This window comes from the organism of the source record quoted next, unplaced genomic scaffold, assembly GCF_019419815.1.
Source record: "Pyrus x bretschneideri cultivar Hongxiangsu unplaced genomic scaffold, Pyrus_bretschneideri_v1 Contig4, whole genome shotgun sequence".
NCBI lineage: Eukaryota > Viridiplantae > Streptophyta > Magnoliopsida > Rosales > Rosaceae > Pyrus > Pyrus x bretschneideri.
In genome coordinates this window covers 10,507,822-10,523,391 of record NW_025999723.1, presented here as the reverse complement: position 1 = coordinate 10,523,391, position 15,570 = coordinate 10,507,822, and the positions used below count along the sequence as shown (strand labels likewise).

The window sequence follows — 15,570 nt, the reverse complement described above, 5'->3', positions numbered from 1 at the left end:
TCTGATGTTCTCATGTGCACCAAATTTCACCATGTGGCACAGTACACAGGACTACACAGTGTACAGTGAAGATAAGATAAAAATCGTTGTCAAATTGTTTGTTCTGGTGTTCCCAATTACAAAGGAGATAATATAGAAGTTGGTTTGCTTTTATTACTATTACGATTGAAGAGGAATGCTAAAATTAGTTGCTTAAGTGTTCGACATTAATATTGGTCATTTCAGTTTTTGCTTTGATTATTATTTAAGAAGATAGGATTAGTTGCGAACGCATATAAAAATAATCATGATCAATCATATTTTACTTTTACTAATACTTAAAAGGAATGCTAGAATCAGTCGTAAACAAGTTCAACCAAAGCATGCTTTGCTTTTAATGCTATCCAAGGGGGAATAGTAGGAACAGTCACAAACGCATATAAAATTGATTTTACCCGATCATTCGTTGTGAGTTCAATTAACATGAATAACCGGAATTAGTTAACAACGCAAGCAGAATTGATATGACATTTTCTTAGTTTGTGAGTTCAATTAGCGTGACTGATCTTTATAGCAAACTCACATGAAATTGATATAGCCATTCATATTTTGCGAGTTCAATAAACATGAACGATTCAAATCAATTCACAAGTGCACTTGCTACTGATCCTCTAACATTTTCCTATGCCCAATAGTAATTCTAATAAAAAACAAGAGAGTAGGTGCACTGGGGGCACGCCATCAATTACCATATGTTGGGTATTTCCTATCAATGAGCAGAGAAATAATATGACAGCAGACCAAAACAAAGCAATCCTCCATTAAAAGATGGATGTGACTTATAAGTGCTTTTGGCTTTCCTTTTTCCTTTGAGGACTTTTCTTTCTGTCTTCTCCTTCTCCTCCATTGACCCTTCCCCTTCACTCCCAAAACTGTTACAGCAATGGGGCTGGGATCTGATGAGGCAGAGCCACCACAACTGCCCTTATTTTCTGCCCCACCATTTCACTCCCATGAGCCTTCAGGCACCCTAACTCCACCACTCCACACCTCAGTCTCAGTCCCATTCCGTTGGGAAGAGCAGCCCGGGAAGCCAAGGCCCTGCACTGCCCTGGCCACCATTCCAAACCCAACTGACTTTTCCCGAAAGTGCTTAGAGCTCCCTCCAAGGCTTCTTCTGGAAGCCAAACTGCTGTCTCCCACAACAGTGTTGGAGGGTCCTTATGTGGGCAGGTCAAAGCTTCAGTCTTCCTCATTCAGGATGGAGTGTTATGGCGGTTTTAGCCCTGAGAGAGGAGGGGAGCTTGGTGCTCTGGTTCTGAGAAGGAAAGGGAAGGAGAGAGGGTGGTTTGACTCATGGGGGAGGAGGGTGTTGAAGGGAAAAAGAGAGGTTAGTGGGGCTTGTTATGTCTTTCCATCTTCTGTGGATGGAGAGAGTGACGGTGGGGGCAGTGTGGGAGGAGAGAGTGGGAGGTTGAAGATGAAGAAGAAGACGACAGGGATTACAAGGGTTGGGAGCTTTTCTAGTCTCTCTCATGCCAAGCCTCATTTCTGGGTAAATATTTCTTCCTTTACTTGGTTTCTACTTTTAGTTCGCTTTTATATTTTGGTACATTTATATTTTATATCGCAATTCAAATTTGAATGGATTAAGAGCATTCATCCCTGCACTCGAGTATCGCATGTATGAGTTCGATGGAGAAAGTACGAACTCTAGTTGGTTTTAATCCAAAGCCTTGTGAGGGTGCGAGGAGTTGCCCTTTTCGGAAGGCAAATTGATGTAGCTATTTCCTAGAGAAAGAGACAGATTTTTCTGGCATACACCGGGATATTTAGTCGTTAGATCTTGATTGTTGAAGTTTTGGCGCATATCCAGTCCTCTATTCATCCGGTGTAGGCCATACATCGAACGTGGTCGAATTTTCAGAGATGCCCAAAACCTCCCATGCGTGCCCAACTAAGCAGGTCTCTGAGTACGACAACATAGATTGGCTTGTGTAGGGTAGGCAGAGGAATGGAATGAGAATGTGAGGACATGCTACGTTGCTGGTTTGGCCAAGGCCACGAGTGTATATGTACTTAAGAAAAAGTCATTACGGCCAGACAGAGATCCACTTCGGATCTTACCGTCCGAAACTCAAGGACTAGGCAATCTGAATCACTCAAATTGAATCTAACGGTCCCAATTAACTCATTTTGCCAGCACACCTCACACAAACCAAGGGCCCTAGACACTAAGGTTTGGAGATGATCCAAATTCGTAACCCTTTCAAAATGCTTTTGTAAGAAGCACTTCTGCTTATAAGCGATTTAGCTAGAAGCATTTGGAATTGCTTTCTTCCAAATTCTTATATAATGATCTTTGCAACAACATTTTTAATTATTTCAGCCATGTGTGCATTGCGTTCTAAAAGCAGTTCCAAACAGACGCCTAAATTTTCGTTTAGAAATGTTGAAGTTACTTTTATTTGAAGTAGAAATGTCTTTGATATTTGCAGGCAACAATTAAACAGAGCTTGAAGCAGGCAGTTCCATGGAAGAGCAGAAAATTCAAGAAAGATGGGTAGAGTGTATCAAAATCAATTACCTGTCAAATGCTCTAGTCCTGTAATATTGTACGTTCTCTGTACTCTACCTAAGACTTAACAAACACAGCGTCGCCCACGGGGGCGAAAACAGGGATGGTCCTGAATTGTGGGGGACTTTGTTACGGGTTAGGGTTGAGGGTTTAGGGTTAGCCCCCGTAAGGACATGTAAAATGAAAAAAGGCTGTAAGTGTGTTTGTGTAAAATTTAGCCCTTATTTTACTGTTTTGCATTCATCTCCGGTAGCTTTGACAACGGTAAAGTTGCTGAAAGTTCTCTTGTTGGAGAGGTTTCTGTAAATGTTGTTTTCGTAACTGTGTTTTGGTTTAAGTAATGTTTTGATCTCAGTTTCCAACTTGACCAATTGGTTTATGTGCTTTATATCCTGTCAACAATCTTAGTACATTTTGCCTAATTTGATGTTAATCGGTCTTGCGAGATCTTCCACGTCTGCGCATCAACACCGAAATGAGACGGAAATGACCAAAATTTTTAACAGAAAACTCAGGAGACCAAATTGGCCAAATTTAAAACACGAGAAAAACATGGGGATCAGAAAGGCATCAAAACTGTGAATTTATGTTTTATATCGGGACAAATGAAAAGTTTATACAGGACAATTGAAAGAAAATTGAATTCATGTGAAGCAAGCATAAAGAATAAAATGGAAGCAGGCACTTATGTTCGGCATGCATTCATTAAGCTTTAAATTGGGCTTCAAATCAACAAGAACAGCAGCAGCTTCGGCTAGTCAAAGTTAACGTGACAAGGAAACCGGTCACATGCTTACAACAAAAAGGATAATATTCAACATGCAGCATCACTATGTTCTCCGCACAAGATTGTCAGGCTTATTTCAATGCTCATGAAAAATGGCAAAAATAAAAGAAGGGCGATCGTTCGCCTGTACCAATGAATCATATCGCCCCTATTTTTTACCTGTCATACCTGCAACCACCTGTGAAAAATACCCAGGTAATTCAGAAATACGAGCGACAGTAAAGAAACAAGATAAAAGATCTTGTTAAGAGTGTTGCGGCTTGTGAGGGCGCACAATTTCTGGCCAAAAGAACAAGCGGCCATGAAATCTATATTGAAACAAACTTAGGTCCTGTTCTCTCTCGAGATGGATATAGAGTTTTATTTAAGAATAGATCAAGATGAACTATAATTGAGCAGATAAATGGACAAAATCAAATCATGACAGAGCAAGTTGAGAGGATCCAATTTTTCTATCTTCTTTTCCTATCCTTGTCAAGTTACATGGTCATGGCTGTGTAAGAGCACATAGCCAAACCACTTAGACCTATTAGGAGAGGGCGCAAGTTTTGGAGGTTCATAAGAATTCCATGCAGACCACCAATCTAACTATGACGATGAAGAACACCATGGACTCTACCCACCTAATTAGGTAGTGATAAGATATGAGTTGAGCAGTCACTATATCCAAGTTAGATTAAGTTCAAATCCATAAAGGCATGAACCAACCGTGAACATTTTCTTTATGAACAACATAACACATCCAAGTGCTCTATGTAAAGTGCATAATTAGGCAAAGAATGAATGAAATTTTTAACTAACGTGTCGTTTAACACTCACATCGCTTAAAGCAGGCTGAGGGACTTGCTTAGAAGCTTCAAAGGAATCAAGAATTGGCCTTACTACAGCTGGAAGAAAGAGACCTGAAATTCCATCATAATAACCAGTCAGTTGAATATAGCCATAAGCCCGACAGGAGTGCCGTTGAAACCTTAACAGATACTAATTAGATGCTTCTTAAAATGCTTGATCTACTAACTTGAAAACATTAGGAACCAAATTTGACCTCAGTCTCAACGAGCAAAATTGATCATAGTTTCTCGCGAGTAAAATGGATCACTTATCATATTACAAGTTCTATATGAGGAATAACTTCCCAATAGAAAAATACAATTCTAATTCATTAGGAAATATTTCTTTCGCGGAGAATGTAAAAAGTTCAATACGATTATCAAAATGAGTATCCCAACCGCAGAGCCCACAGCTGTTTTCTGGCAACGACTGTTCCAGCCTTGGAAGCATATTGTTGTTCTACCAGGCTGAATCTATTGGAGAAAAAGAACTCAAGTCCTAGATTTCCATTCCCAGACAAATGAATGCACACAGCTACAAACATGTAATTCTTTCCGTCACAACAGCATAAGCGTAATCTAAACTTGTAATTCATTAGAGATTAAGGGGCTGTATTCAATTAGGAATTTGAGAGATTTTAATGGATTTATAAATTCATGGATTTTTATGGAGTTTAACTAATTTGTAGAGATTCCATGCAAAATTTTGATTCAATTCCCTCAAAATCTCATGGGGAGAGGTGAGATTTGTGGATGCTTAAAAAAATTACAAAATTTCTTCAATTCCCTCTAATTCCTCAACTTTTCCAAATTCTTGAAATTCTAATTCTAATTCTAATTCTAATTGAATACACCTGTAATGATATAAACTTCTTTAAAATTCTAATTGAATACATCCGGATTTCTAAGGATTTTAATAAACTATCTTAAAATCCAGATTGAATACCACTGGATTCATTAAAAGAATTAAAATCCCTCAAAATCCCAATTGAATAACCCCCCCAAGATATAACGAACACTTCAAAATTTCAGAACTTTGCCTCAGAACATGTATGCCAGGACTGAATTGGCATCAGAGAGCTGTACAAAAACAAAAACTGCACCTTTACGGCTCAAACATTCAAATCAAAATACAGTGGTGCACACAACATACATTATTTAATCTGAGCATAAAAGCAAAATTCCCCCAAATCGGAAAGTTTGCACACGAAACCAAACCCAGGTTATGAAAATTTCTGTCCACCAATTTTGGGAATTTGAATCCCATCAATTTGATCCTAAATTTAATAGGGATTTTGCGCGCGCGCGCGCGCGCGCGAGAGAGAGAGAGAGAGAGAGAGAGTACCAACGCCGGCGATGAGGCAAGAAGCTGCGACGACAGGCTCCTGAGCGACGAACATCCTGAGCTTCTCCATCACTGCCATCTCTCGGGTGTCTGTGTTTTGGGGTTTTGTGTGAGTGAGGGATCCTCTCCGTCGTCTGAGCAACAACCTAGAAGCTTGAAAGCTGGAACAAAATGGAAGCAGAAACGGATCTGCTTTGCAAACCTGACCCGGGTGAAGGGAGCTGATTCTTAGCGATTCGGGTTCAGTACTTAATTTAGGGCTCAAACTTGGGCTTCTTAAATTAACTTGGGTTGGATAACTTGATTTGGTTCCCACATGGAGACGCAACTTTCCGAGGGGTAATTGTTGTTTTTGCTCTACAGTTCAGTCCTGCTATCCTAAGATACTTACTTTGAACACCTGTAAGCAAGGATGGACAAAATACCCGCGGATATAGGTAATCGCAATTACCCGTTTATTTAAATTTCATTGTTACGATTATGGGTAACCGTTTAGATAAATAAACGGTTATAACGGTTATGGGTATGACCGTTTATCCGTGAAATTTAAATGGGTGATCATGGATATTAACCGTGGTTATAAACAAATAACCGTTTACCCATTTATTTTATATATGTAAAATTAACATAAACCATGTTCTTTATCGAACAAAACTTAGATCAATGCTATTGACTATAGTGCATGGTTTATATAGCTAATTATATATATTATGTTAATACTTTACATTATAGATTAAATAACTCAAGAATATTGTCTTCTAAACCGTTTTCGTAACCAAAAATACTTAACAAATATTATATTACCTTCATTAGTAACATGGATTAATAGTAAAAGTTTTCCCAAAAATTAGGAAAATAAATAACAATTCCCCTCAGCCCCACTCACTCAATTCAACCCAAGATCTGTTCCTCAAACATGTTGCAACTTGCCATTTCAGCTAATCCCTCACTTTTCTTAGCATTGTTACCGTAATTTACATATCCTATATTCCAATTTTGTTTTTTAAAACTAATTTTCTTGCTTTTTCATTCTATATCAATTTAAAATATCATCTATAAATTATTATTTCAATTATTAGAATGGTATAAAGACTTAAAAAATTAAAATATGAAAATGTATGATGAATGTATCTATAACGGTGTTTAATTGTCAAAAAAAAAAAAATTATGACAATTTTTTTTTTTTAAATTTTCAAGTTGTTAAAAAACATGTAGACGGGTGAAAAATGGGTAATGGTAAAAAAAGAAAAAGAGAAATGGGTTAAAAAGAGTAAATGGGTAAACGGGTATTAAACGGTTATGGTTAAATGGGTATGTGGTTATGGGTATGATTAACCGTTTATAAACGGTTATAAGTATAAGTATAACCATTTAGGCAATTACCCAACGGGTAAACGGTTATACGGATATGAGCATAAACGGTTATGGATAAACAACCGCGGTTACCTGCCCACCATAATCGTTGCCCATCCCTACCTGTAAGAACCAAATGCATATTATTTTTTGTCTTCCGCTTAACAAAGTCAAAGTTCGATGCATTCAGGTTGCCTCCAAAGTTATAATAAGAGTAAACCATACGGTTGCTCGAGTTTTAATGTTGAACTTATTATAATACAAATAGATAGGTTATAAGGCTACGTGGCAATGTGACAATCACACGAACTACTTCTCTCCAAAAATTCTTAGATGCTTTGGAGTACCCGATACTTCATGTGTTTTAACCATTAAATATTAAGTTTTATATCTTTAAACAAAGATATAACTGTTAAAACAGCCAAACTACAAAGTAGTCTTCCATAGCACCGAAGAAAATCCCTCCTCTCTCTTGGATGGCAGACATAACTCTTCATTCAACAGGGACAGGACGGCAAAATTCTCCCTTCAAAATTTATAGCTGAGGCGCCATTGACTTCTGAGACTAACAGGATAAGTCTCCTAAACCATCATACCACCGGAGTCAAAAGTGCAAGTCATAATCACAGCAAGTGGTCTAATCGTAAATGCGCGAACTACCACTCCCAATAAAACAAAGAAAATGTGAAAGGTTCGGGTTCGATGCTCTGACCTAATGAGTCTGCTTGACTGTGATCACGGGTAAGATGATATTTCCCATAACCTCTTCAAGTCCAGAAAAAGTGGATAATCGTAATTTGCTACTAGTTGTTCCCTTTTTAAAGAAAAAATAAAGAGCAAAGTCCTGAAAACAAAAGGGAAAATAACCAAGACTTGTGATAATTTACAAACGTAAGGTGGAAGAGTAACCAAATAAAATTTATACAAAATCTCATCCCTCCTCGCAAAGAAACTAACCCAAAACATCGGGGTATATTTACATACGAAATCTACGTAAAACCTGGACGAAATAAACAAAGAAACTAACCCAAAACACATATTCCCTTTTGAACAATCATTACAAGAGGCATGAAATGGTCACAACTCAGAACTACTACACAACCTAGAAATGGGGTAACATCCACCCCACAGTCCATCCCAGGAGCAAGCCAGCACCAACGAGACTGAACCCCAATGCAAAAGCAACAGCATAAGTTGCAATGTCGTGCCTGGGTTCGGCCCTCCTTCCTCTTTTACCCTTGGCACCCTTACGCCAGTTCCTCCGCAGTTTCTTGCCTTTGGCTGGCATCCATAGAAGTCCCTCCGGAAAAACAGTGGCGCTTGGAGGCTGTTCATTGTTTTTAATCTGGAGGTAAAGACTTTCCAGTTGCAGCAATTGGAACCACTGCTTATAGGCAAAGAGTTGAGAGGCTTGTCTGAAGAAGAGCTTAAAGATGTGCTCCTTCTCGGCATAAGCTTGCTTTGCTGCCTTCTCGGCTTCCCTTGCTCGTGTTTGAGAATGGCAGAGTGCTTCCATTAGCTGAGCTTTTGTAGGCTCACCCTCAGAAAGTTGTTGTATCTCCATTATGTCTCTGCAAGTAGAAATATAACTGATCTGACTGCTAGTCCCAAATTTTTTTTAAGATTGTGTACCAAGTGTGTTCTTCGAAATGAAATCTAAAATCTGAATAATTCTTAAATAACACGAGGACCTGGAATGTCAATCTAATATATAATAACCACCTGAATGACTTGTCGGAGTGCCCTTCTCCAGATGCTTCTCCCTTTCCAGAATCAGGATAGCCATGTGCAGGAGTGGTCATACTGGAAAGACCCGTTGCTTGGGCCTTTGCATCTAAAGATGTCCCCAATATCACATTCGGGTCAGAACATCCAATATCAGCATATGGATGTCTCTTATGATACATTTTCTGAGGTGGGGGAAGGTCGCAGTTCTCAATATGGTTAAGCGACTTCTGAGCAACCAAGGAAGCCAATTCATCTCTGTCCGTTGTCCGCCACCATGGTTCAGCCCTCCCACCTCCAATCCAAGGATAGTCACAACAAAACTCCTTGAGTTGATTGGAAACTGGGCAATCAATGGTATCCATCCCCATTATTTCATATTTTTTCTTCATTTCGTATTGAAGAGGTTCCTGCATGTTCTTACTATATTTGGCACTTACATCTTGCTTTTGGACTTCGTATCCTGTCTTCATACAAACAGCGGGGACTGCATCAGTGAATTCTGCCTTTTGCTGGTGGACCTCGCTAGTTTTGGGTGTTGATTTCACGAACCCAGCTCTCAGTGTTTCCATGTCAGCCTCCAATGCACTTAACTGTTCGTATGTAAAATCTTTTTGGTACCCATAGCTAGGTTGCATTTGCAGCCACCATCTTGTATCCGGGGGTAGACTAGAATATGAAGGATTCCGATTGATAGGCATGAAACCAGTGGCAGGATGATATGGCCCTTCTGCTACATTTGCAGGCCCAGCATCAACCTGCCTAGTTGTCGAAGATGAGGATTGGCAGCAAGCTAACTTGGGAGCTCTTTTGGCATCCTCCTGGACAAAACAACGATTAGCTGTTCTCTGCCACACAGCCCTTGCTTCTGCTGCCGCCATCAGCTTGCTATGCTTTTGTACATTTTACTTTGTAAAAGGAAAATACACTACACATTGTTAACAAAAAATAAAAAATATATCAGAATTTTAATCCAACAGAAAGGGTCGTACTATTTCACTACCAAAATCCCACTAAAGAAGCAACAAGAGAAAAACAAAACAATTATTCGTTCGAAGCATCCAAGATAGGTTCTAAAATTAAGATCAAGATAATGCAGGCTTAGCAAGCCAAAAATAAAACTTTACTATGTTTATCATTACTTCCGACCATGTTTATCATTACTTCAATATATTTGAACAGTTCACAGTTCATTTGGAGAATGACAACTTCTGGAAGCTGCTGAAAGTCCATGGTGCCACTCGAAGTTCAGTAATGGGACACCGGGTATCATGATTTTACACACTAGAAGTAGCTGAAATCCTTCAATACCAGAAAAACTATAACATACGCATCAAATTATAAAGCTTGCTATACTTTATATCATGATAAGGTGGTCAACCCAGCCACTTTGACTGGTGACAAATTCTTCCATAAAAAGGATCTTGATTTAAAACCCCGAATCTCCTTACAAGTCATACACAACTATGATCAATGCGGAAATTCCTAGATTCCAACTCCACAACCTACTTCCCTTTCTATCAAGCTCGCTGCGTGCGCGCTTGACTTTATGGGAAGCTCACTCGAGGAGAATCACAAACCCCGAACCCCGAACCCCAATCACCAACATTCTTTTTCTCTAAAGCCAATGAGAAACAAATGTTACTCCTTATCACTCAAAACATATACAAAACAGAAGTTCAAACGAATCGAAACACCAACACAATCAGAAGAAGAACAGAAACCAATGGATAACATAACTAGCAATTGCACGACAATTCGAAATCACGAAACATTAGAAAGCTTTAAAAACATTGATACCAATTAAAGATGTTGAAAAACCATTACCTCCACTGGATCAGTACAAACATAAAGAAGCTGAATATTCCTTCACCTGTCCTTAATCAGTTAATCCAACCCTTCTTTTATTTCTCTAAGATACCCAAATGCAGATGCCAAAGGGTTCTGAACGACCTTAATAACCCTTACACAGCCGGCAAATAACACTTACCATAATCCTGCCAAATTAAGCACCAAACCCCACTAACTTAATAAAAATATTCACAGACTAGGAATTAGCCAAGTTAGCGAGAGCAGTGTGCTCCACCTCTGCACTCAAGTTCGAATCCCCTCCACGAAGTTTAGCATATATTAAAAAAAAAAGAGATACTTCATAAAAAAAATTAAACAAAATGAAAGACTGAGTTATGAAACAGAAAACCAGATTGATAATTTGACCACTATTAATTTATGAGCAAACCCAGATTAGCAAACAAGATGAAAAACAAAACCCAACAAAAAAATCTCTAAAAAAAAAAAAAACAGAAAACAAAAAACAAAAGCACCCACCAATTCAATTCCATCAAACAGAAAGAAGAAGAAAAACAGAGAAGCAGAACAAACCTCTAAGGTATTCGTTCAACGAAACGAACCGTTTTGTGGTTGTAAAGAGGGAAAATCAGACAGGGAATCTAAGAGGAAGCGAGAAGAAGATGACCCATGTCAGAGTAGAGCTTTTGTTTTCAGTTATCATTTTCCTGCTTTTATGTTGTCGGTTTGCAGTTTTGCACAGCCACGCCACGCTTGCTCTCGCGACATCTACGACGCCGTTTTGGGGATACCAGCATTGTTTTTGTCATGTGGGTCCATGTTTCATAATTTGGGTTTGAATACTGATATTCACTCCAAGATGAGGGTGGAGGATGGGTCCATCCATATATGACGTAGGATAGGATTTGGCTGACTTGACCATTTGGAGTGTTATTTTGTAGTGTTTTTGGAGGGAACATTGTCACGTGGCAAGGCAAAATCGTATGGGTGGGGTGGAACCGTGGGAGAATTAAACTGTCTGGTATTTAAGCAGTTACTCAACTGTTGTTAAATAAGTAGAGATTTAGTACTTCTGGATTCATTAAAAGTATTAAAATTCTTAAAAATTTTAATTAAATACATTCCCTAAATACTGGTACGTGGATTTTAGGTCTAGAGCAGCACGATCATTTTTTTTTTTTTTTGCCATGGAAAAGCATGATCGCATCGTGCGTTTTCATCCTCCCCTCTCATGCTGTAGATTTCAGTTTTTTGTGTGGTTTCAGTTTTGACGTCATTTTTTATTTTTTAGTGTTTTCTGTTATTATCTAAAACAAATTAAAATAAATGTGTTTACGGAAATACCCTTGGTATTATATTCTTTTTTTTATGGGTAGTTGTAATTTTTTATTTTGTTTCAGGGGCTTTTGTGTCCAATTATTTTTGGTGAAGCCTTGAGACGCCAAAACTTACTTCTAGCCTTCTAATATCAAAGATATATTGTAAAATATATTATTTTTTCATTAATCTCATAGCAAATGAAATAATGTTTGAATACTCGATACTTAAAAAATTCCTCTTGGGCGAGGGGCTCGCCCAAATTAACCAACAAACCCTTTCAGCTTCTTCTAAGTAATAGATATACACTTAATGGAACGAAATTTAGACGTGAAATTTTGTTCAATCACTTCACTTATTATAATTAGATGAGTATTCATCCAACAACAATAAATAAAATAGTCAAATTGACTTCACTTGAGGATGATGACAAAAAACATTCACCAAATTTAGCATCTAGAGTGGCCCCCATGATCAATTGAGAGAGTGACTCCATTTTGGGGCATATGAGGGGACCCCAAGTGTGTAAGAGCTAAGGTTTTAGTTTGAATTAGTCATCAAGATCTGGATTTAACCTGCTCAGATATGTAAAGCCGTGCTACCGTTTATGTGATGCTATCATAGTTGTTGATGTGGGTTGGATATACCGCACAACTTATAATCATCAATGACCGTGTTAGTTGATGAGCGCAAATTGTATTCTTTTTTTATCTTGAAAATTACATTTACTTGTGATATATTGAATTTAAATGTAAGGAATTATATGTCATTTGTATTTTTATGGTTAAAATAACATGATGGAGAAATATATCATCATTTCTTTGCAATTCTCTTTTTCTCATTTCCTTTCCATCTCCTGCTTTTTCAAATTCTAAGTCTTTCTATACAAGTGAAGGGATGAATCAATATACATCATTAGGTTAGGTAAACTTATAGAAACTATGAGTCTAATTTGGTAAACTTCTATGAAATCAAAATTAAGTTCAAGAGGCATATCTAAAAATAAGCCTTTTAAGCAATGTTCCTTTTAAAAATTAGAATAGTAAATTAAAAAACATTCTCTATAATCTAACTCTTTGATCTTTAAAGCTAGTCAAGTGAGTCTGATACTTATTTAAAATGGCCATTTATCTAGTGCTCTAACTATTTAACCGTTTGTGCATTTGAAATATTAAAAGCCAAGACCACCATGTGCTAATTGATTTCAATGTGAATTGGATGCATGATGAGAAATATAGAAGAATATGTGGCCATAAAGCTCACGAAAGGTTGCTCTTATCGTTTCATCTACATAGAAGAGAAAAAAAAAAAAAAACAGGAAAACTGCTGCTCTCTTATTAATTTCTAAGGAGCAATCAACAACAAGTAAAAGCAATAAATCAATGTTAAGTATTCGTCGGTTACGGAAAAGAAAAGAAGGAAGAAGAAGAGGGAAGACAAAGAAACGAAAAAAAAAAAAATAAAAAAATAAAAACGGATGGGAGTTTTGTTTTGGTAGTAAGGTATCAGTAATGCGGCCAAACATTAATGAGGATTCAAGAAAAAAAGTACACAGAGAAGCAATCAGATGATTCAAAAGGAAAAAGGGAAGGCTGAACAAGAAAAGAGAAGTGTAGTGCGGCAAAGCAAGAGATTTTCAGGCTTTTCTAAACTTAGTTTTCTTTTAATGAATTCAATAATATTTCCGATTATGCTCCGGCACTAATTTCTTTTCGCTAGGGCTACAATGTAGCCTAACTATGAATTCTTAATTTCTCAGTTTAATTATTTATGAAGTTTCATTCACTTTGAGTATCATTTTGCTATGCTCATGAGCTTGATTTTAATATTGTTGATTGGCCACCACTTTGGTTTGGGTTGAGTGTATTTGATGCGAGTTAATGCAGATGCCATGTTGTTAATTCGGTTTTAGCGTCTTGCAAATGGTACTATGAATTCCTTGATGTAGATGCCATACACTAGGTTTCATGCAGCCTCTTAAGTAGTTCTCAAATCGTTAATGAACTCGTGTGTGTTTAGTAATCTAGATGCCATAGATTGTTAGTACGTATGAGTATACATAGTAATCTAGATGCCATGGATACTATATGAATTAGAGACCGTCAATTTGGATGATTACTCATTAATAATTAGCTATAGGAATTAAGTTGGATTGGTTATGGTGAATCGGATGCTCTAGTGTCTTTCGAAATTAGTTTATAATTTGATTTCTTTGTTGTTCTTGTCATTTATTTAAGTTCATTTGGTTTTTGTTAACGTTTACAATTTCAAAGTTCTTTCTCAAACCATCGATTTTTCCATTTCAATTCAAGTGCAATACAAATTAAGTTAGATAATTAGAATTATTTCAATCTTAGTTGGAAGATCTTGTGCTTGCCTACCATACTATTTTACGATTCGTACACTTGCGAGCAATAAAGTTTAAACTTAATTGGGTTGATTTCGGTTAATCTAATTTTGGCAACAAGTTTTTGGCACCGTCGACGAAGATTGAATTAGTTCTATTTCTAGCTTATTTTCATTGTTATTTGTGTTAATTTTAATTTTGTTTTTGCTTTCTTTTCTTTTCATGTACTTTTTGAGGTTTATGCACGGTTGTCGTTCTCGAAGTCTAGAGCTTGTACTGTACAATTCAGAAATTGAGAGAACCTTTCCACACCTATGGAGATCGCACACAAAGCCACAAGGACCAACTGAGGAAATGGTTCTCCCTAATCTGAATGAGAACCGAATGTTGATGGAGTATTCCACTCCTACGGTGACAACCTCTCTTTCATGCATCGTTTATTCGCAAATCGCTGCTAACAATTTCGAGTTGAAGCCATCATTTATTCAAATGATGCCGTCATTTTATGGTTTGTCAACCGAAGATCCCAATTTGCATATCAATGAATTTCTTGAGATTTGTGACACTCTCAAGGTCCATAATGTGACGGATGAAGCCGTTAAATTGCGTTTGTTCCCTTTTTCACTAAAAGACAAGGCGAAAACTTGGCTCAAATCCTTTCCACCCAACTCGATCACAACTTGGAATGACTTGGCAAGCAAATTATTGCAAAAATTCTTCCTTCCTTCCAAGACTGCTAAGTTGAGGAACGACATAATGACTTTTGCTCAATTCCATGGCGAGCCCTTTTATGAGAGTTGGGAGCGATTTAGAGATTTGTTGTTGAAGTGCCCACACCATGGTCTACTAGAATGGCTGCAACTTCAGAATTTCTATCAAGGTTTAAGTACTGATAACAAGAGGATGATAGATGCTGCTAGTGGGGGTGCTCTAATGACAAAGACCGTTGACGAAGCTTTTGCACTATTCAATACATTGGCGGCTAATTCTCAAAGTTGGGGTACCGATAAAGAATTACCGAAGAAGGCCGGAGTGCATAAGACTAATGCCATGTTGGCTATGGCTGCACAAATTTCTAGTTTAAATAAAAAGTTTGATAATTTGATGGTTGTTAAATTTGTGAAATCATTTGATGGTGTTTGTGAAATTTGTGCAGGTATACATTCCAGCATCGAGTGTCTCATGAGCAGTTCTTTTCCGAAGTTTATTCAAGAACAAGCCAATCAAGTGAACAACTTCAACTGCCAACCGTTTGATCCATTTTCAGACAAATATAATCTTGGTTGGCGTCATTATCCAAATTTTGCTTGGAAGAACAATCAACAGAGTCACGTGAACCCACCTATACCATTCTAGAACAATGAAGCCAAAAAGAATTCCATGGAAGATATGATGGCTCAGTTAGCTCAAACTACCAACCCTATTGCTCAGAACACTAACAATTTCATGCAAGCAACTCAGACTTCTCTACAAAATCAGCAAGCATCCATATGCAAGCTA

General features: G+C 37.6%; 4 protein-coding genes across 5 annotated transcripts; 2 read left to right on the top strand and 2 right to left on the bottom strand.

The window, feature by feature from the left end:
* Positions 1-719: 719 nt before the first annotated feature.
* On the top strand, positions 720-2,911 carry LOC103929307 (uncharacterized protein At4g00950). The gene is made up of 2 exons (XM_048564994.1): positions 720-1,534; positions 2,478-2,911. The coding sequence occupies exons 1-2, from the start codon at positions 923-925 to the stop codon at positions 2,544-2,546; spliced, it is 681 nt and encodes a 226-aa protein (XP_048420951.1). The 5' UTR covers positions 720-922; the 3' UTR covers positions 2,547-2,911.
* A 313-nt stretch (positions 2,912-3,224) lies between these two features.
* On the bottom strand, positions 3,225-5,780 carry LOC125468848. The gene is made up of 3 exons (XM_048565387.1): positions 5,520-5,780; positions 4,164-4,246; positions 3,225-3,522 (listed from the first exon to the last, which is right to left on the bottom strand). Exons 1-3 carry the CDS (start codon positions 5,596-5,598, stop codon positions 3,493-3,495), a joined length of 192 nt encoding a protein of 63 aa, XP_048421344.1. The 5' UTR covers positions 5,599-5,780; the 3' UTR covers positions 3,225-3,492.
* Positions 5,781-7,717: 1,937 nt separating this feature from the next.
* LOC125468847 lies at positions 7,718-11,133 on the bottom strand. Of its 2 annotated transcripts, XM_048565386.1 has the most exons (4): positions 10,980-11,111; positions 10,425-10,594; positions 8,595-9,525; positions 7,718-8,443 (listed from the first exon to the last, which is right to left on the bottom strand). In XM_048565386.1, the coding sequence occupies exons 3-4, from the start codon at positions 9,476-9,478 to the stop codon at positions 7,975-7,977; spliced, it is 1,353 nt and encodes a 450-aa protein (XP_048421343.1). In that variant the 5' UTR covers positions 9,479-9,525; positions 10,425-10,594; positions 10,980-11,111; the 3' UTR covers positions 7,718-7,974. The 2 variants fall into 2 exon arrangements, with proteins under 2 accessions (XP_048421343.1, XP_048421342.1); XM_048565385.1 differs by lacking the exon at positions 10,425-10,594 and having other exon boundaries at positions 10,980-11,133.
* Positions 11,134-14,424: 3,291 nt separating this feature from the next.
* On the top strand, positions 14,425-15,426 carry LOC125468803. The gene has a single exon (XM_048565260.1). The coding sequence runs from the start codon at positions 14,425-14,427 to the stop codon at positions 15,424-15,426; it is 1,002 nt and encodes a 333-aa protein (XP_048421217.1).
* Positions 15,427-15,570: the final 144 nt, after the last annotated feature.

Excerpts from the sequence above, each read along its gene's own strand:
- LOC125468847 (XM_048565385.1), bottom strand. The coding sequence starts at position 9,478 with ATGGCGGCAGCAGAAGCAAGGGCTGTGTGGCAGAGAACAGCTAATCGT. Across the intron at positions 8,444-8,594 it reads CACTCCGACAAGTCATTCAG|AGACATAATGGAGATACAAC; the intron begins GTGGTTATTATA and ends TTCTACTTGCAG.
- LOC125468803 (XM_048565260.1), top strand. The coding sequence starts at position 14,425 with ATGGTTCTCCCTAATCTGAATGAGAACCGAATGTTGATGGAGTATTCC.
- LOC103929307 (XM_048564994.1), top strand. The coding sequence starts at position 923 with ATGGGGCTGGGATCTGATGAGGCAGAGCCACCACAACTGCCCTTATTT. Across the intron at positions 1,535-2,477 it reads ATGCCAAGCCTCATTTCTGG|GCAACAATTAAACAGAGCTT; the intron begins GTAAATATTTCT and ends TGATATTTGCAG.
- LOC125468848 (XM_048565387.1), bottom strand. The coding sequence starts at position 5,598 with ATGGCAGTGATGGAGAAGCTCAGGATGTTCGTCGCTCAGGAGCCTGTC. Across the intron at positions 4,247-5,519 it reads TTGCCTCATCGCCGGCGTTG|GTCTCTTTCTTCCAGCTGTA; the intron begins GTACTCTCTCTC and ends ATGGAATTTCAG. Across the intron at positions 3,523-4,163 it reads CTCAGCCTGCTTTAAGCGAT|GTGGTTGCAGGTATGACAGG; the intron begins GTGAGTGTTAAA and ends TATTTTTCACAG.